This window comes from Phocoena sinus, chromosome 14 (assembly GCF_008692025.1).
Source record: "Phocoena sinus isolate mPhoSin1 chromosome 14, mPhoSin1.pri, whole genome shotgun sequence".
Taxonomy (NCBI): Eukaryota; Metazoa; Chordata; class Mammalia; order Artiodactyla; family Phocoenidae; genus Phocoena; species Phocoena sinus.
The window spans coordinates 77,555,671-77,575,725 of NC_045776.1; the positions used below are offsets into that span (position 1 = coordinate 77,555,671).

Genomic DNA, 20,055 nt, shown 5'->3' on the forward strand with positions numbered 1-20,055 from the left:
GCTGCAGTGTCAGGGCAGTGGCGTCATTTGCTGAGATAGGAAACACTTGGTCGGGGTTGCAGAGAAACAAGTTGGGAGGGAGGATTTGGAATTGAAGAAACGATGTCAGCGTTCCCGTCTTAACGGAGTCAGGGTCAAAGTCATGCTAACAAGGATCTGTTCCTGTGAACACAGACGGGGACGGCTCCAGGAAAAACCCAAGCTTGCCTTGGTGTGTTGCTTCTTAAGTAGGCAGGCAAGGAAATCAGCTCTTGGAGTCTCAGAGTCGAAGCAGGAGTGAGAGCCCCCAAACTATGGCCACCTCCATGAACAGAGCGTCTCTGATGAGCTCAGGTGGAGCTGAATTTTCAAGACAAATAAAAGGGACCCAGGATAGAACCCTGGGGAGAGTAACACCTACGGAGGGGGTGGTTTTGGAACCGGGCTGGGGAGATGAAAGGGGTGAGGGCTTCAATAAAAACGAGAGGAGACTGAGGAGAGAGAAACAGATATGGGGACTGGTGTCCATATGGGACAACCTCCTTTTAAGTGATTAAGTCTGTAACTGGCAGCTGACACTGAATTCCGTCTGTGCAACATTTTTAAAAATGGAATTATTGATGGGAGAATTCTCAAGAACAAGCAAATTGTTTCTTGCTATAGATAGTTTTTCTTTAAGACCAGAGTTGTTCCCCAAGGAATTTTATATTTTGCTATTTATGAAGGCATAAAACAGCAACAAAGGGCAATAATGCCTATAGCAACGAATACATCAGGGTCATGTTGATATGCGAAATGGCTGCTTGTAAAATTCTGATGTTTTTGTTAATGTTTCTAAACACTATACTTTGAAGTCACAATGATTTCTTTCTATTAGTTTCATGTTAGTCTCCTGGTGTCCTTCACTCATTAGTGGCCCCAAATGAGGTGTCTTTCCTCAATCCTGCTCACAAGAGCTAAAGAGGTATCTTAATGGTAAGTGGAAGGGAGCTTTGTCCTAATTGATGGGTTGCTCAAGAATGAACTACCGTTGGAGGCTACTGAATGCAATTTACACTTTTAATAAAAATCTTTATTCTTTAAAAATCAAAATTTGTTGCTAGTCATTAAAAATCAAGATACTGGGATTTGGAAGATTCCGATTAAGATCCAACGGCGGCTGGAGCAGAGTTTCGGTTTCCCCTCTAGATGGGCGTCCACACTCCATTTGCCGCTGTCCACACCTGCTCTACTTGCCTCATTTTGATTTCGTGGAGTCACCTGAAGGCATTTGACTCTGTGGTCACTGAAGGCCTTCTGTGGTAGGCCCAACAATGGCCCCCAAAGATAGCCAGGTCCTAATCTCTGGCACCTTGGAATGCCACCTTAGATGGCAAAAAGGGTTTTGCCGATGTGACTAAATTAAGGGTCTTGAGGGACTTCCCTGGCGGGCCAGTGGTTAAGACTCTTCGCTTCCACTGCAGGGGGCACAGGTTCCATCCCTGGTTGGGGAATTAGTAAATTAGGATCTTGAGATGGGGAGGAGCCTGGATTCCCCAGGTGGGCCTTATGTAATCACAGGAATCCTTACAAGAGGGAGGCAGAGGGAGATCTGAACACAGAGATGGAAGGCAGTGTGATGGCGGAAGGAAGACGCTACCCTGCCGGCTTTGAAGATGGAGCCACGAGCCAAGCAACGCAAGGAGTGCACGTTCTAGAAGCTGGAAAAGGTAAGAAAACAGATTCTCCTCTCAAGGGGCTGAGGAAGCAGGGCCCTGCCAGCACCTTGATTTCAGCCCCGTGCAATGGATCTTAGACGTCTGGCTTCTAGAACTGTAAAAGAATAATTGTGTGTTGTTTTTAAGTCACTTAGTTTGTGTGTTATGAATTTTTTACAGCAGCTATGGAAACTGATAAACCCTCTTACCTTGTACATGAGAACATCTTTGCTCCTGTCTCCCACTGTAACTACTTTTTTGAGACCTCCCTGACTGCAGTGAAGAAGTTCTTGAACCCTTGTAGTCCAGCATATGAGTGGTCTGAGGAGGAGGTGTGAGGCAGGAGGTACTTGGGGAAGGGTGATGGCCATTTTTCAGCCATCTTTCTGGGGCTCGGGCAGAGCTGGGGTTTGGAGGGGAGCGTACAACGTCTCGACCATGGGCAGAGGAGGTGTGCAGGCATGGGAAGCACTAAGACCGACTTCCCAGAGCCTCCTTCCTATGACAGCCTTGCAGATGTTTTAGCCTGGTCCAGTATCCCTTCCCCCTTCTGCTGTTTTGGGGAACTCTGCTGCCTCACTTCATACGGTCCTGGAAATCCACCCCACTGTAGTCCCCGCTCCGTAGTCAGGGCCTGGAATGTGACCCAAACTAGGCCATTCCAGTGATCCTCTGGGATGGTGGTTCTCAAACTGGACTGCGTATCAGAGTCACCTGGAGGGACTGTTAAAGCACGGGTTGCTCGGGTTGCATCAGAGTATCTTATTCAGTAGTCTGGCCTGAGGGTTTGCATTCCTAAGGAGTCCCCAGGTGATGCTGGTCCAAGGGCCACACTCTGAGAGCTCCTGCTCTGGGATTTTGAATCCCAGAATGTGAGACAGGTGGTGAGTGTAACCAAAATGGATGGTTCAGGATTTCCTATGATGACATCTCTGAATCTGATCTGGTTCTGGGCATTCCAAGGGCCTAGGCATTCCTCTTTCCCTTTATTTCTCCGAGTTCCATTACTTTACGCTTGAGGTATCGAGATTTGATATCTGTTGCTTGTAACCAAAGATCTCTAATGGATTGGACTTGCAAGGAACACTCTTGATAGGGGAAAAGGTGGGGCTCATGGAACACTAGACGTACAGAGGATAGGTTAGACATAATCTAACTGCCAAGACCGTATTAATGTGGATCATAACGATTATTCACAGAACGCCTGCTATGTGCCTTATGGATGCTAGCATATGGCACATCTTATGGCATCTTACCAGCCTTACTCTGAAGGGAAGATATCTTTACCTTTATTGTTTTTTTAATAAATTTATTTATTTTACTTATTTACTTTTGGCTGCGTTGGGTCTTTGTTGCTGCGTGTGGTCTTTCTCCAGTTGCGGTGAGCAGGGGCTACTCTCCGTTGCGGTGCACGGGCTTCTCATTGCGGTGCCTTTTCTTGTTGCAGAGCGCGGGCTCTAGGCGCGTGGGCTTCAGTAGTTGTGGCATGCGTGCTCAGTAGCTGTGGGTCGCGGGCTCTAGAGCGCAGGCTCAGTAGTTGTGGCACATGGGCTTAGTGGCTCCGCAGCATGTGGGATCTCCCCGGACCAGGGCTCGAACCCATGTCCCCTGCATTGGCAGGAGGATTCTTAACCACTGCACCACCAGGGAAGCCCTTTACCTTTATTTTTCATTTGAGGATATGGAGGCCCAGGAATTTGCTATTTTATTGGCAAGATATAAAATCAACATGATATTCTTAGTGAATGGTAGGTAATACTGAGAAAAGGACAGTATTTCCCTTCCTCTTAGCATTTTTCTCCCCTCTTTCTTCATTTTCCCCCCCTCTTTCTTCATTTTCCCTGGGTGACTAATTGCCCCATTAGCCTGCCCCCTCTGCCCCTTAAAATTCTTTTAAAGGGGCAAGAGGAAAGTGACTTTTTGACCATCAAAATTAGGCATTTAAAACTTTTTCTAGTTTGCTTTTCAAGTATTAGATGCTCCATAAGTCCTAGAGATATAAAAAGAGCCTTATTTGCCTTCTGACCCACAAGCAGATAAATAAAAACAAGTTTGATCTTTGGAATTCATATGGAAAGCATCTAGAATGAAGTGGGATGTTAGCTGAGTGTTTTGGGGGAAAATAGCGCATTTTATCTTTATAACTAAAAATACTTATTGGGCACTTCTAATGCCCTACACTACATCCTCTTGATTTGCCATTTACTTTAGCCCTGGCTGTAGCAACTGACTTGTGCCTGACAGTCCCTCCTGTTAGCTGTGTAGAGTATCTCTTGCTTTTTGCCCCAGTGTCTCTTCACTGCCTTGGTGTGGGACATCCATGGGAATCTGTTTACTTATATTCAACCTGGAAGTGAAAGATTATGTAAAACCCACGGTTTAACCTTTCTCTAACAGAGGATGAGCCAGTGGATAAATGTTCCCTTCCAGCTCTTACTTCTTGGGAGGACAATCTTCAAGGCTCCTTAGAAGGTCCCAGTGAGATTGAGTGTAAGTTGCCCAGAACAGGACCAACTCAAGAATGCTCTTTGGATTAGCTGTCCCTCCTTCCCTGTTTCAGTCTTCTCAGTCCCCCACGCTTCTTCTCTGGAATCACTCCTACAAATAACTAGCTGCCTGCAAGCCTAGGTCTCGGGCTCTGCTTTCTGGAGGAACTCAGGCTGGGACAACATTTATTGTAGCAAATTATAATATACAGATAAAGAAAAAGAACACTAAAACACCCATAATTCTGTTCTCTCTAGAGATCTCTTTCGGTAAGATTTGGGTGTATATTCTTCTTAATGCATACACTCTCTTTAAGAGACACCACTGGGATCATGTCATACCTACAGTTATGTATCCTGACTTTGCTATATTGTGAATAACTTTCACATAGTTAAGTTTTCTTCTCCAATGTAACTTAATAGTTGCACAGTTCTTCAATAGCTGCACAGTTTTTCATTTACTCATTCATTATTTGTAGTACTATGTGCCAGACACTGTTTTGAGCGCTGAAGACATAGCAAAGAACAAATAGATCAGGTCTCTGCTCTCATGAAGCTGACAAGCCAGTTAGGATCTTTCTCACATTCTAATGGAGCATAACTTAATTAACCAACGCCCTATTGTCAACTACTTAGATTGCTTCTGATATTTAGCACTATAAACAACGCTTCAGTGAACCTCCTTGAAGGTATTCTTTGAACTCCTCAATTTTCTTCTCTTGGATAAATTCCTAGAAGTGGAATTGCTGGAAGAAAGAGGATGTGAGTAAATGAAGGTGCTGGGATTCCCACCTAGATCCAACTCTGGCACTGAGGCTGTCAACAACCATGCTGGTGATATCACTGAATTTGAAAATAGACACACACACACACACACACACACACACACACACACACACACACACACACGCATGGTAACCAGAGGTGCCGCCAAGTGCTTCCTAGCTGGTTTAGATGTGTGGGCTCTATGATTCTGATAATTAATAGGTCAGGTATGGAGTAAGAAAGAGGATTAGAATCCTGGGTCTGCAAATTACCAGCTGCGTGATCTGTGGCTATTTATCTGTAAAGTGGAGACAGGAGTTCTCACTTTAAGGGTTGTTATTAAGTAAATATTTATTGAGCTCCTATTAATCACTGGCCTCCAAGCTAAGAACTGACAGTCCAGTAGGGAAGGGAGATGTTAGTAAGACATCACACAGATATAAAATTACAAATTGTGTTCTGTGCTATAAGTATGGGATGCTGTTAAGAATGAATAGCAGGGAGACCTGATTTGCGGGGGTGGGGTTTGGGAGGAGAACTGAGATACGAAAGATGTGTAAGAGTTAACCAGGTCAAGGTGGGGATAAAAGTCCCTGAGGAGCGAACAACAGATACAAAGCCCTTAGAAGTTGGTATGCTATTGTATGCCTCTTTCTTTTCAATCTCATAGCCCTCTCACTTGCAGTTCCTTCTGGAAAGATCTCTTCTGAGATCTGATCTTCTCATGGCTGGTTTCTCTCCTCATTTAGCTTTTGGTTCACATGACGTATCAGACAGTCCATTCTCTGACCATCCTTCTAAAAGTAATTCTCCCATCCCCATCCCTCGCCTTGTTTTATTACCTTACCTTGTTTTAGCTTCTTCATAACGCCTCCCACGGATTCAAACGTTCATATTCGTTTGTTTGAACGCCTCCTCCTTCCCACCCTCTCACTTGAACGCAAACCCCAAGAGGGAAGAGATTATTTTTGTTGCTGCAGATTCAAATACTGAATTCTCAGCATCTGACATAGTAGTTGCTCAATGCATGTTTGAATGAAACAACAGGGCTTGGCGCACAGTCTGCGCTTGGCAAAAGCCACAAGCGGAAAGTTGAGAAGCTGGGGCGGGGGCAGGGCACAGACCTCGGCCTGGGTTGCCGCAAGCCACAGCGCCAGGGACAGCCGGAGGGGAGCACTGGGGGCGGGGCCGGGCAGGCTACCCGGAACCCAAGCGCGGCAGCGGCGGCGGTTTCCGGTGGCGGCGGACACTTCCCGCGGAGGGACCGTCCCGTGGCACCTGGTGGGCTGAGGGGGACGCGGCGGGCCGGGAGCGGCGGCGATGGCCGACCACAGTCTTGACGAGTTCCGCCGGCACTGGCAGGAGGAGCTGGCGCAGGCCCAGGCTCTGAGGAAGCGGCGGCGGCCCGAGGCTGCCGAGCGACGGCCGTGGCGGCCCGAGGTGGTCCCTGGGCGCGGCGAGCAGCAGGCCTCGGGGTACCTGGCGCTGGCCCAGGGCCTTTTGGAGGGCGCGGGGCGGCCCCCGGCGGCGCGGGCGACCCGGGCCGAGAGGCAGGAGGCGGCGAGCCGTTCCCGCTCCCCTCCGGCCCGCGAGGCTGCCGGCGGCGGGGAGCAGCTGGTGGATCAGCTCATCCGGGACCTGGTGAGTGGCCGTCGCCTCCCGCCGAGGCATGGGCTGGCCGTCGCCCCGGTACAGATGGCCTAATGAGTTGGAAAGTAACTGTGTGCCACCGGTGTGGGGGTGGGGAAATGAGTAGAGGTACACACCCCTGTGTTTGTGCGTGCATTGAGTATCTCTGGAAGGTGTGGTTCCCAGCTGGGGGCGATTTTGTCCCCCGTTTTGGCAGTGTCTGCAGACATTTTTAGATGCCACAATTGGGGCGGGGGTTTGTTCGCTGCAGGCGTCTAGTGGGAAGAGGCCAGAAATGCTCATGAACATTCTGCAATGCACAGGACAGCACCCACAAAAAATATCTGGTCTAAAATGTCAGCAAGTATGAGACCGAGAAATCCTGATCTAGAAGGGTTCCTAAACTTTTAACAAGGTTGCCTTTGTGGAGGAGAACTCACGACGTGGATAGGAAGGAATTTTAACTTTTGTCTATACAGTGTTTGTACAGTTCGAGTTTTTCTAACTGTTCATGTATTACTTCAGTTAAAGCAGAAAAAAAACTTTTGATAAGAACCTCCATGCTAATCATAGTGCACATTTTGTGGGGCATGAATCCCTTCCAGAATCTGGAGTAAGCTAGGAACCCTCTCTCTTTAAAAAAAAAAAGCCCCTTTTCCAAAGTTGTCACAATCAAGATCACCTGAAACACATTCATGTTTAAGAGTTGGAAAAAGGCAGCAGGTTCTAGTGACTTAAATTGGGCTCAAAGGTAGCGTCTATAGCTTCTCAATAGGGAGTAATTCTGTAATTGCTAAGCTGTTTCCAGAAGAAATGGCTTGTTCAACGTAATATGTAGTTATATTCAAATAACATTAGTAGCTATAAGATTTCACAGAGTTTCTGGTTCTGTGCTCTGCCTGTCTCTAAGGTTAGATATCAACTTTGTGTGTGTGTGTGTGTTATAAGCATTCTCATTTAATGTGTTAATTCTTATATGTGAAAATTCATATTGACATGCGTGCTTGTGTAAGAAGCGGGTCGTCACTGAAGAAGTCTGACATGTAAAAATTAAATTTGTCAATGCCTTGGGAAGGTGACTTAGCACCTGATAAGTCGTTCAGGCTAGTCCAGATCTACACACAAGTTATCCCCATAAAAGTCAACTTGTAGGCTGAGGCAAGACCAGCTTTGGGGGTAAAGAGAAACAGGAATGTGGATTATTAGGACAAAGGCACATTTGGGGCCTCGCAAATCCTCCCCACTGAATGTGGCATTGTATTCAGGAGTCACAACAATCCTGGGAGGTAGGTATTGTCAGTCTCATTTTACAAATGAGGAAATGCAGGTTTTCTGTAATTTGCCCAGGGTTACCCAGCTGCAAGTTCTTGGGATTGAATTTGGATTCAGATCTGTTGGACTTTAAATTTCACCAGGTAGGAGTTCCCTAAACTTGACTTGCTGTAACAGTCACGTTAAGCCTTATTAAAATATAGGTTCTGGCCCTTCCCAGCCCTGCTGCATCAGTTTCCAGAGGAGGGGCCCAGAAACCTGGTGATTGGGATGATCAGGTGTGTTTGAGACATTGTTCTCAGCTGTACAGCTTATTTTGGTTTGAGGTCTGGATTCCCTAGTCTTTCTAGTCCTAACATTCCTGAGGCACAGGCGTTGATATCAAAAATAGTGGAGCCCTAACTGAAGTATCCTAAAAATGGAAGCGGCCTGCCTGCTGGAGGATCCAAGGGACTTCAGAATGTTTCATTTATAGTTAGAAAAAGCCTGCCCTGGAGTATATGCCCTTGATCCCTTCTGCTCCCTTTGGAATCACCACATTAGGCTCTGCTAGGCTCTAGGCTACTGTGAGGAGCATCCACACTTTGGGGCACTGCTAGTGGTTTTGTTTTTTTGTTTGTTTTTTGTACTTAGCAATCATCAGTAACACTGCTATAAATAAAAAAGTAATCATAATTCATTGCGTGCTTACTTGTTTGTCTCCTGGGTATTGTCTTGTCAGGGTTTAGAGACGTTGTCTTCTTCAGTTCTCCCAATGGCCCTCACCAGTGGACAGCATTAGCCCCATATGACAGATGAGGTTTAGGAAAGTAATTGTTTTAAGGGACCCACCCAGTATCTTCAGTCTGAGAAATGATGGCAGCCTTTATAGAAAAGGTATTTCAGGGGTTGTAAGTCCCAAAGCCCACAGAGGGCAGGGAAAAAATGCAAATGAGTGAAGTAGGCTACATGTTACTCATTTGATCCTTTTTTTCCTAGTTCATCGGGTGTTGTGTCTTCAGATTCCAGCCATACTTTTGTAATAATTTGTTTCATAATGGCTACCGTTCTTTTTGTCACATTAAGTAGTAAACATAACGGTGTAGATATTGTCTTCACAATACCCCTAAAGAAAAATACTTAACCATTTTTTCTTGAAGCACAGCCCTCCTCTTGGTCTTGTTTCCCCACTTTTTAAAAATTAAAAAGGCAACCTCTGTTGAAGTGTACCAACCATAAATGTACATCTTGATGTATTTCCAAGAGTGTACACACGAATGTAAATAGCACCCAGGTTACAGAACAGCATTACCAGCCTTTCAGAACCCTTATGCGTGCCATTCCACCCAAGGGTAACCAGTCACCTGACTTCTAACGTCTTATTTTAATTTTATCTGATTTTGAACTATATAAGTAGAATCATACAACACATACTTTTGGGTTCTTGTGCACAGCATTATGTATGAGATTTATCCCTATGAATATGCCACATCTTACTAATTCTACTGTTGATGGGCATTATTATTTTTTTTTATTTTTTATTTTTTGCTGTATGCGGGCCTCTCACTGTTGTGGCCTCTCCTGTTGTGGAGCACAGGCTCCGGACGCACAAGCTCAGCTGCCATGGCTCACAGGCCCAGCCGCTCCGCGGCATGTGGGATCTTCCCGGACTGGGGCACGAACCCGCGTCCCTTGTATCCGCAGGCAGACTCTCAACCACTGCGCCACCAGGGAAGCCCTGATGGGCATTATTGATAACTAGTTTGTTAATAGCCAGTTTGGGGCTGTCAGGAATAGTGCTGCTGTGAACATTTTGTACATCTTTTGGAACATATGTACACACTCTTCTTGGGTATTTGCTTAGGAGTGGAATTGCTGGGTTACAAGATATGTGTATGTTCAGCCTTAGTAGATAATGACCGTTTTCCAAAGTGGTTGTACTTTTTTTTTTCACTTTTCATAGTAACTGGAGTATGTGGAATATAGTATTTCACTTTCTTCTTTGCCATAAATATACCACCACCCAACTGAGACGACATATGGCAACTGAACGTGACCCTAGCATGGATGAGATGATAGTGACGAATTGGAAAATGTTAAGCTGTGGCTGAGCTAAAAGCGAGAGCCTCTGCCCAGGTCAGCTGCTTGTTGCCGTGTAGGAATGTGGTCCTGGTGTTGCAGAGTCTTTTTTCCCCCCAAATTGCGATTATGTAATTTTATGTGGGCTCTATCAGTTTTTGCTACCAAAAAACCCCCAAAACTTTGGTTTAAGACAACCAAGATTTATTTAGCTCACCATCTTGCAGAGTGACAGTTGAGCTGGGCGTGAGTGGGCTCATGTACCTGTCTGAGGTTAACTCCTGTCAGCGAGGCAGGTCCACTTCTGGTTGTGTGTGTGTCTGGATTATGTGTCTCATCTTCCAGCACGTTAGTCCTGGGTGGACCTTACCAGAGTTATGAGAGCAGCAAAAAGGCAAGTCCCAACGCCCAAGTGCTTTTGAAGTCTCTGCCTAGGTCATGTTTGTTATTGTCTCATTGACCAATGCAATTCATATGGCCTCACCCAGAGTCAGATACCCAAATGCTTGAACACAGAGAGGCATGAACAAATTAGGGGGCTAGTTAATATAACTATCTACCACAAAAACTCTTCCCGCTTTTAGTTTTTGTTAACATATGTACACGATCGAAAACGACGCCTCTCCTTCGACTAGATTTGCCTTGGGCCATGAGTTTGTGATCTTTGCCTTATGTCTTCCCAAGAATCCTTTGATCTGTGGGTGACTCCTGAAAAGGAAAATTTAGTTCATTTGGGACTCCCCAGAAACTCTGACAGGCTCATCCAGTTGACATGAAAGGGAAATAAAAAGCCGGTACCATCTCCTAACAGCCCCTCTCCCCTTTTTTCCCCACCTTTGGAGCACTCTGTTATACCAGCACATCCTGTTGTATTTTTGGTGCAGTCTCTTTCACTTCAGTTTTCAGTATCATCACTAGAGCAAGAACAACTAGTACGTTAGCAGTCAGGCGTGACATTGCCTCTTGATGGGCACATGAACAGCGTCACCTTACAGTGTCACATGGCCGGGTACAGGCAAGACCTTTGATGGACAAGCCCAGCTGAAACGAAAACTTAGAAACGACTCCCATTAAGCCTCATCTTCTCTTGTGAAGCTTTTAGTAATAGTGCTTAGAAACCATCTGTTTCAGGCGGTGAGTTAGGGACACCTAAATTGTCTTCTTGGTATATGGTTGCGTTAGTGAAAGAAATGATACAGCCCTGCATAGAATTTTAGAGGCACTAGGCACTTTGTCTTTTTTGTCTTTTTTCCCTTTCTCAGTAAATTCAGGCTTCTCACAGATAGTGGAGTATAATTGCAAGTATGCTGCTGCTTTCTTCACTGTGGTGGTTATGAAATCCAGTTGCTCGGTCCCGTCTCTATTTAGGTGATGTGTCAGGACTCTGGGCTGCAAGCAGTCAGCACCCAACTCAAACTGGCTTTAAAAAAACCAAACTGGAATCTGTTGATTCATGTAACTGAAAATTCCAGGTGTGGTCCTTGTTCTGGGTGGTTTTATGATGTAACTAGAAGTCTCTCCATCTCTCTTTTATTTGTCCTCCCCCCACCCCAGTTTTCCTGAGATATAATTGACATAGAGCACTAACAGGTACAGCACGGTAACTTGACATATGTATATGTTACAAGATGATTACCACAGTAAGTTTAGTTAACATCAGTTACCTCAATAGTTACAAAATTTTTTTTCTCTGTAGAAATCTCTCCATCTCTCAGTCCTGCTTTCCTTTTGTTGGCTTTATTCATAGCCTTGGCTTTATTCATAGAATTGGCTTTATCCCAATTTGGGATAAAACGGCTGCCAGCAACTCCAGTCTTATATTCTGTCAGCTTATCAACCCGGGGGAAAGAGAGCATCTGTTTTATGCAGCAGAAGTTATGAACTTAAATTCCCATTGATCCAGACTGGGTCATGGAGCCATCCTCAAACCAGTCACTGACGCAAATTGGCCAGGCTCATATCCACTGCCCACTCCTGAAGATAAGAGTGGGGTCAGCCCCACCTAAGCCATGTTGACCAAGAGTGGGGTGGTTTCCTAAAAGAAAAGAGGGGATGGATGTTGGGCAGAAACGACAGATGACCACTTTAAGTGGGTCACTGTTTGAAGCGGCACTAACTGTAGCAATGTAGGTGTTTTCCGTTCATCCAACACATTTATGGATCACCTGGGTGCTGGGGAATCAGTAGTAAGCAGAATGGACACAGTCGCTGACCTCAGAAGCCCAGTCTTGCTTCTTTTAACTGAAAGGGTAACATTAATGGAGCAGGCTGGTTTTGGTTACAAGTCCAGGCTCAGAATCGGGTGGACCTGAGTTCAGGTGCAGTCTCTGCTGCTGACTTGTTGTCTGACCTTGGGCAGGTCACTTACCCTGCCTTACTTATCAAATGAGGACCAGGCTAGTATGATCTTGTGTAGAGGCTGGGACATTCTTAGCGCACCAAGCTGGCTTACAATAAGTAGACAGTAAATTAAAGCTGGTGCTGTTATTATCATTAGTATTGCAGAAGAGTTCATTATACTATCTCACTTCCTCTCTGCTAAAGCTCATCCCTGGTGAGCCTCTTGCTTCAGGCCGCCCCCTGGAATCCCTGGAGGACTGCGTCTCTTGTCTTCCTCTTGTAACCCCGCCTATGGTACTCAGTGCAGTGGGGGCCCCGTTGGCATGTGTGGAATTGAAATAGCATGGGCAGAGCTGCTGCTTCCAGCAACAGCCTCATAAGGAGGCTCTGTGATGGTTAGAACCCCTGTGAACATTCAGAGTGTTAGGATTTGGGTTTTCAGGCCTGATGAAAGTTTTAATACTGTCGGCCAGTATTTATTGCTCACTTTGTCAATATTTAATTTGTCAGAGCCTACATCTATGTTGTCAGCAGGTCAATTTGATGACTTGACGTTCCTCTTTTTTTTAAAGTTAGAAACAAGTAGGGGAACTGACTGATACAAAGTGAGAAGGCATCCGAGTCAAATGTGAACTCACGCACTGGCTTACCTGGAGTGACTTTCCTTCCTCTTTCTGTCCTTCGCCTTCCTTCCTTTTAAGGCTTAACTTGATTCTTGTTCCTATGTTAACTCTCCCCTGATCCCTCCAGCCCAAGGTTCTCTGCCTTTTCCTTTACTGCAACTAAAACGTTTTCTTGTCAGTGCCATGTATTTTTTTCCTGTTACGAGTGAGCACATGTCTACTTGGACATGTTTTGTAATGGTCTCTGTGTACACTAGAACAACTTGTAACTTAGGACGTCTGTTTGTTGAAAGGTTCTGCTGCTTGAAGCAGCCTGGGCTCCATTCATTCTCTCCTCAAGGACTCATTAGGTGGCTTCCTGGTACCAGGTACTCTTCTAGGCACTGAGGCTACAGCAGTGAACAAGTCAGAAAAAATTCATGCTCTTATAAAGCCCACATTCTGGGCAAGAGGGAGATGGACAATGAACAAATAATTGTCAGGTAATAGACACCCTGGAGAAGAAGAAAGCAGGTGGAAGGGACAGTGTGTATGTGTTGGGGATAGTGCTAGCCAAGAGGCCTTCCTAGGAAGGTCATGCTTATGGAAGAGGTGAAGGAGCAGGTGTGCAGAGATTTGGGCTGGGGGGGGGCATTCTAGGCAGAGAATGGCAAGTGCAAAGGTTCTGTGGTGGCCAGGGCCAGCTGGCCTCATGGGCACGTGTGACCTGTGTGGTCACATAGGGCCCCAGGCTTAGAAGCACCCTGTGCTTGGTCTGTTGTTGCCATCTTGACATTCTTAATATTAAACAAGGGGCCCCGCATTTCCATTTTCCACTGGGCTCTACAAATTATATAGCCAATTTTGATGGTACGAATGTGTTTGGAGTGTTTGGGACCCTTGACGTGAAACTCTTCCCACAAACAAACCATACCCACACAGGCCCCTCTGGGACCGGAAGCTTTTGATAAGGGAGCTCCCCCTCCCCCTCCCCTGCTGACTTCTTTCTGGAGAGAAAAACTGTATCCGACTAAAAGGGGGCTTTGAAAGCACAGGTCGTGTGTCCTCTGCCTCCCTAGCTTTCTCCACTGCCCAGCCTCCTGGGGTCGCCCCAGCCCTCGCTGCCCAATCGTTTAGATTGCTCTCTGTGTCCACCCCTTGCCAGAGTGCCCAGGGGAATCATACCAGTAGGTGGTGAATGATAATGGCTCTTGAAGTTGGGAAGCCCATTAAAAAAAATCAAATCCCATGGACGTTTAACGTGCATCTACTGTATGCAGTGCAATGTACCTGTTAGATATTGTAGGGTTAAAGTTCAGCTATATCATCCATGTATGCTGTCAACAAAAATTTATTGAATACCTTTTGCTCTTTCTCATAGCGAGGCAAGGGATTAGGTTAAATGTTAAAAGTTGGCTTTTTGTGGACTACTTGGGAGCTTAACCACTCTTTACAGCATTGTTGCTTCGGAGAAGTGATTTCCAGGTTCTAAATAGCTGGCTTCCTGATGAACTTGGGAATACCTTGGGGGGCTATCTCTATTGCCTTTTGTAGACTCCAGTTTTTATTCCATTTTATGTGACAGTGATTTAGCTCTATAAAAGATTTTAGCTCTTTGGGTGTTGATATCATTTCTTATACATTTGCTAACAGTACCTCCCTCCCCCCAGCACCTGGCATGGACCTGAATTCAGATAGTGTTTTGAACATAAAACACCTTATCTTACAAGTGTATTGTTTTTCTTTGTGAAACATGGTTATTGTAAAAATATTGAGGAAATTCAGAAGAATAGGAAGACAAAAACAAAAATCTCTTGTAATGTTATTGCTCAGTGGCTACAGCTGTTAACATTTTGGTGGACTTTTGTCATTTTTTTTGTATAAATAAGAACGTGTTTTGAGACACATTTGGGAATGTAAATGAATGGCTGTTTATCTTGACAGTGTTTCAGACCTTTTTTCCCCCTAATCAACTAATTTTATTTTTCTCAAAGAAAATGCGGGTGAAACTGGAACTCATCTGTTCCTTCTGATGGAGATTGTGTGCGTCTACTCCTTAGCAGTATGTAGAAAGTTGAGATAAATTCATGTAGAAAACAGGCTCCTTTCAGTGACAGATTCAGCAGAAATGCTATGTATCTATTGTTTGAACTCAGGTGCTTTTCTTAGTTTCTTAAAACACCATCTAGAGAGATCTTTCCTGTTGTTTGCCCTGGAGATTACACTGGGAACAAACTTAAAGTCAATTTCTTCACTTTTTACTGATTTGGCTCTTAGTAATTATCCCTCCTTCTACTAAACAAGAGAAGACAGATTAAATTTCTAACAGTAAGGCACAAAACCAGTCCATTTACAGACTTAGTCTTACATTAGCACATAAGAGTACAAATCAGCCTCCCTGGGGATGGATCTATTTGCAATTTCTCTTAGCGTTTTTTGGAGTAAGTCCAGTAGACTTTGGGAAAATCTAGTATTCACTGACTTTGAATTAACAAAGTAACATGACCCCTTTGTGGTGGCTTTTTTTGTTTTTTGTTTTTTTTTTTGGCTTGATTGGGAAAGGATTGATTCTTAAGTCTTTTGGTAAGTTAGGGTTGTGGTTCTCAACTTTTGGTTTGTATGAGGATTCCTGAGGAAGAGTTGCTTGAGCCCCATCCCTGGGAATTTGGGATATTAGGTCTGAGGGAGACCCTGGGCTTTTGGTTTAAAACACACACACACACACACACACACACACACACACACACACACACACACACACACACACACACACACACCTCCACAGATGATTTTGATGTATAATACAGGACAAGAGTCACCAATATTGGAGAGAGAATCAATATCTCAACCATTAAAAAAAAAAATTAAAACGCAAGTTGTATGTTGTCCAAAGGGTGTCCTTCTTTAAATTTGAAGGAATGTTAATACTTTAAATTTACTGGTCTTCTGTATGGTCTTCTGTAGCATAAATTTGTCCATTCTAAATTATTCTCTAAACATTGTAGTCATACTGACTTTTTAATAGTACGACCACGTTTCCTATATTTCAAGTGTCTCTTTTCTCCTTGGAATATCTTAGTTTCTGAACTGCCAACTTGTCCGTTTCCATATTTAAGTTACTATAGATATAGTTGGTTAATGTGGCCCATAACTTTTAGGGTGGCTGTATGCTTCAAAATAGCCTAGATGGAAGTCTGATAGCACCTTTTATTATTTTGTATTTTTCTTCTATTTAGAGACTGCAGTTAAATTCTTTTTAACATCTTTACTGGAGTATAATTGCTAAACATAGGGGGCGCGTCACGAATTTGCGTGTCATCCTTGCGCGGGGGCCGTGCTAATCCCCTCTGTATCGTTCCAGTTTTAGTATACGTGCTGCTGAAGCGCCGACAGCACCTTGTAGGTGGCAGGGTGTTTCTCTGCACACTAGTAGCAAGTAGTAGTAGTTTTTTTTTTAATTTTGTGAACCAGGGTAGTACCAAATGGGAGTGCTGAGGACCTTCTTGCTGCTGCCATTAAGGTATATGTGGTTACTGGGCTGCAGCCTCTGTCCAGGATGTGGCTCCACATCCTTGTCAAATTATGCTGTACCTATAAAAGAATTGGATTTTTAACCACAGGATCAAGCATGCTGGTGACTCTCAGTCTTGTGTAAGGTGTTCCCCAAGTGATATGTTACTAATAATAAGAGAGAGAAGTTTATGAGTGATTTACTTAACCCTGAAGCTGCTCTAGTTTTTTGTTTTTTCGGTATAATAACATCACTCTAACTTGCCTGCATTCCACTGTTGCCTCCTTAGTAGAAAGGGAAGTAGGTTACCTAATGTCTCTGGAGTCGTGCATAAGAGCCCTTGTGAATGTGCTGATCACAGGACTATTTGGGAATAAAGATTAGAATTTCCGTGAAACAGGCTCTGAGATAGAGATTTGCATGCAGGTGGTTTCATGGGTTGGCCTTTCTGAGGGGTCCCACATAGAGGTCTTTATATTCAGCTGTTGAGTAGTCATTGGATGCACACTGCCCTCGAGGAGGGAGTGTAACCTGGAATGAGGCAGCTTTTTGGCCAAGGGCAGTGCCTGGGAAGGGACACAGCTATGAGCCAGTGGCAGGCAGCATTCTGGGCATCTGGGGGGAAGGTGTCATGGATCCAGAGGGGGAACCTGAGTGACCCACCACAGCCTCCACTACAAGAGCCAATGATAGAGTGTCTTGCCAGAAGGATGCTAAGGGTGCAACATGAAACTTCAGCATTTGGTCTCCTGACCTTGTGGGTCTACATATTTCTTAAGATGTGGAGATGTGGACCTTCCTTTAGTATGCTGGTTTCTTTTTTTTTTTCCTGCCATTCCCAGCCAGTGGTAGCAACAGGGAAGTTCATTTACATAAGAGTCTGGGACTTGATCTGTTTGGGATTGACTATCATTTTGGAGTTTAGATGCAATTCTAAGAGCACAGTGATTTTTTTTTTCCCACTCTTCACACCTTTTATTTTACTATTATTTTAAACATTTATTGGAGTATAATTGCTTTACATTGTTGTGTTAGTTGCTGCTGTATAACAAAGTGAATCAGCTATATGTATACATATATCCCCGTATCCCCTCCCTTTTGTGTCTCCCTCCCACCCTCCCTATCCCACCCCTCTAGGTGGTCACAAAGCACTGAGCTGATCTCCCTGTGCTATGCAGCTGCTTCCCACTAGCTATCTGTTTTACATTTGGTAGTGTATATATGTCCATGCCATTCTCTCACTTCGTCCCAGCTTACCCTTCCCCTCCCCGTGTCCTTAAGTCCACTCTCTACGTCTGCTTCTTTATTCCTATCCTGCCCCTAAGTTCTTCAGAACCTTTTTTTTTTTTTTTTTTTTTTTTTTTTTTTGCGGTACGCGGGCCTCTCACTGTTGTGGCCTCTCCCGTTGCGGAGCACAGGCTCCGGATGCGCAGGCTCAGCAGCCATGGCTCACGGGCCCAGCCGCTCCGCGGCATGTGGGATCCTCCCATACCGGAGCACGAACCCGTGTCTCCTGCATCGGCAGGCGGATTCTCAACCACTGCACCACCAGGGAAGCCCCCTTTTTTTTTTTTTAAGATTCCATATATATGTGTTAGCATACGGTATTTGTTTTTCTCTTTCTCTTACTTCACTCTGTATGACAGATTCCAAGTCCATCCACCTCACTACAAATAACTCAAATTCGTTTCTTTTTATGGCTGAGTAATATTCCATTGTATATATGTGCCACATCTTCTTTATCCATTCATCTGTCAGTGGACGTTTAGGTTGCTTCCATGTCCTGGCTATTGTAAATAGTGCTGCAGTGAACATTGTGGTACATGACTCTTTGAATTATGGTTTTCTCAGGATGTATGCCCTATAGTGGGATTGCTGGGTCATATGGTAGTTCTATTTTTAGTTTTTGAAGGAACCACCATACTGTTCTCCATAGTGGTGGTATCCATTTACATTTCCACCAACAGTGTAGGAGAGTTCCCTTTGCTAAGAGCACAGTGATTTAAAAAAAAAGTTTGGCTTTGTGATGTTGGTGTTTACATAATTATAATTCAGTGCTTTGAAGCAGTTGTTGCTCTCCAGAACTTATAAATGATCAAGAACAATAACACCGTGTGTTAGCAGTGAGACCAGCATGGAGCCTCTGACTGTTGGTGTGGGAGCCCTAATACCCCGGACTGGTCATTCACACCCTGCTGGCTACCTCCTTCTCATCCTCTGTGCACTAGAGCAGATCTGTCTGTAGTTATTACTGTGGTATAACCTTTTAAAATTGATGATTCTTTTTTTAAAGCCCTCTTGGAAAAGCCCTTGTTGTGTGGATACTTTCAGTATTCATACTTCTGAATGACAGCTTCTGCTGTACCATCCCCTTTCCACTGTCGTCGACTATCATGTGCTTATCGTGACAAGGGGAGACAACTTTCTGTGTAAACAACAAGCTGACGTGGGGGCTACGCGGAATGTGGACCTAGTCAAAAGTATGTGTTGAAGGAAAAAAGGGACCTGGAATGCCACTCAAGGAAAGAAAATAGTACTCTTAGCAATCAGTTATTGCATGCTGAGCCTGGGTACTTGTGCCAGGCCCTTTCCATGCATTATTTCATTTTATTCTCATAACTGCCCCATGAATAACTTATTAGGTGTGTTAATATCTGTTTCATAGATGAGGAAGCTAAGAATCAGATGCATTTAGCCTGGTCTCGTGGCTAGTCAGATGCAGAACTAGGATGATCAGTTGGAATCTGTGCTCTAACCCTCCATGCTCTGCTGCATCCCAGAGGTCATGGGGGCTGGCATGAAGGAGGATGGTGGCAGAGTTTGGAGTATGCTAAGGCAGAGGCGGTATTTTCTAGGATGAGAATAGAGAACTGGCCAACTGAACAGGCAAAAGGGAGAAGGCACCTGCCACCAGAATTGTGACTTTTCTGCACCAGCAAAACTAAAAACAGAGATGACTTCTCATGCTTCATCGCAGTAGTGTCAAGTACAGACATCAGTTTATAGGGAGTCCCGAAGGGACCAATTGAAGAAAGCAATGCCTCTGGCAGCGGGGAGGAAAAAAAAAAAAGCTAATTATGAGTTCAGTTTGCATGAGTGCAGACTTTTCTTTGCCTTTATTCTGCTTGTATGAGGATAGGGAACATTTTTCTCTTGTTTCTTTACTGAGTGGATAAGGTAGACTTCTCCACCTCACCATAGTCAAAAAATCCAAAAGAGAAAGCAGAAGGAAGTCCAGGGCTGTGAAGGATAGTCTTGTACTGTGTGCAGCTGTCCTCGATTCCCTCCATAGTTATGATAAGGAGTCTCAAGTTGGATCTGGGCATAGAGAAACTGATGCCTCTCTCTCTTGATGAGTAAAGTTGATTAGCTGTAGGAGGGGACCTAGCATGACATTAGACAAATGACTTTCCATTATTTTTTTAGGCAAGGACCCCTTTGTCTTCCAATTACACTTGCAGATTTTTTTCTGTTGTTTTCTGTAAAGCCAACACTTCTGTCCTGATTTAACATGCCGTTCCTTCTTTACCCGCCGAGAACTGTCGACTCTTCCTCTTTTTTCCTCTAGAGATCGTTCTTGGCCTTCGTGCTTAGCCTTGCGCTGTTTTTGCAGTTGAATACATTACCTCCTTATGCCCTGGATTATCTTTTAGCCCTGAGACTCCTAGATGAATGGAAACATGATTCCAGAAAAATCTTCACCCTGAATCGTGGTA

General features: G+C 44.6%; 1 protein-coding gene and 1 non-coding gene across 2 annotated transcripts in view; one reads left to right on the forward strand and one right to left on the reverse strand.

Annotated features, from left to right (window-relative positions):
- Positions 1–6,160: 6,160 nt before the first annotated feature.
- Positions 6,161–20,055, forward strand: part of FBXW8 (F-box and WD repeat domain containing 8) — a 114,455-nt gene continuing 100,560 nt past the window's right edge. Inside the window, exon 1 of the mRNA XM_032603687.1 lies at positions 6,161–6,568. Within this exon, the coding sequence (XP_032459578.1) occupies positions 6,248–6,568 (321 nt within the window). The 5' untranslated portion in view covers positions 6,161–6,247. The remainder of the gene's footprint in view (positions 6,569–20,055) is intronic.
- LOC116739393 lies at positions 16,113–16,215 on the reverse strand. Its single transcript, XR_004345569.1, has one exon. It is a non-coding gene; the product is annotated as a U6 spliceosomal RNA (small nuclear RNA).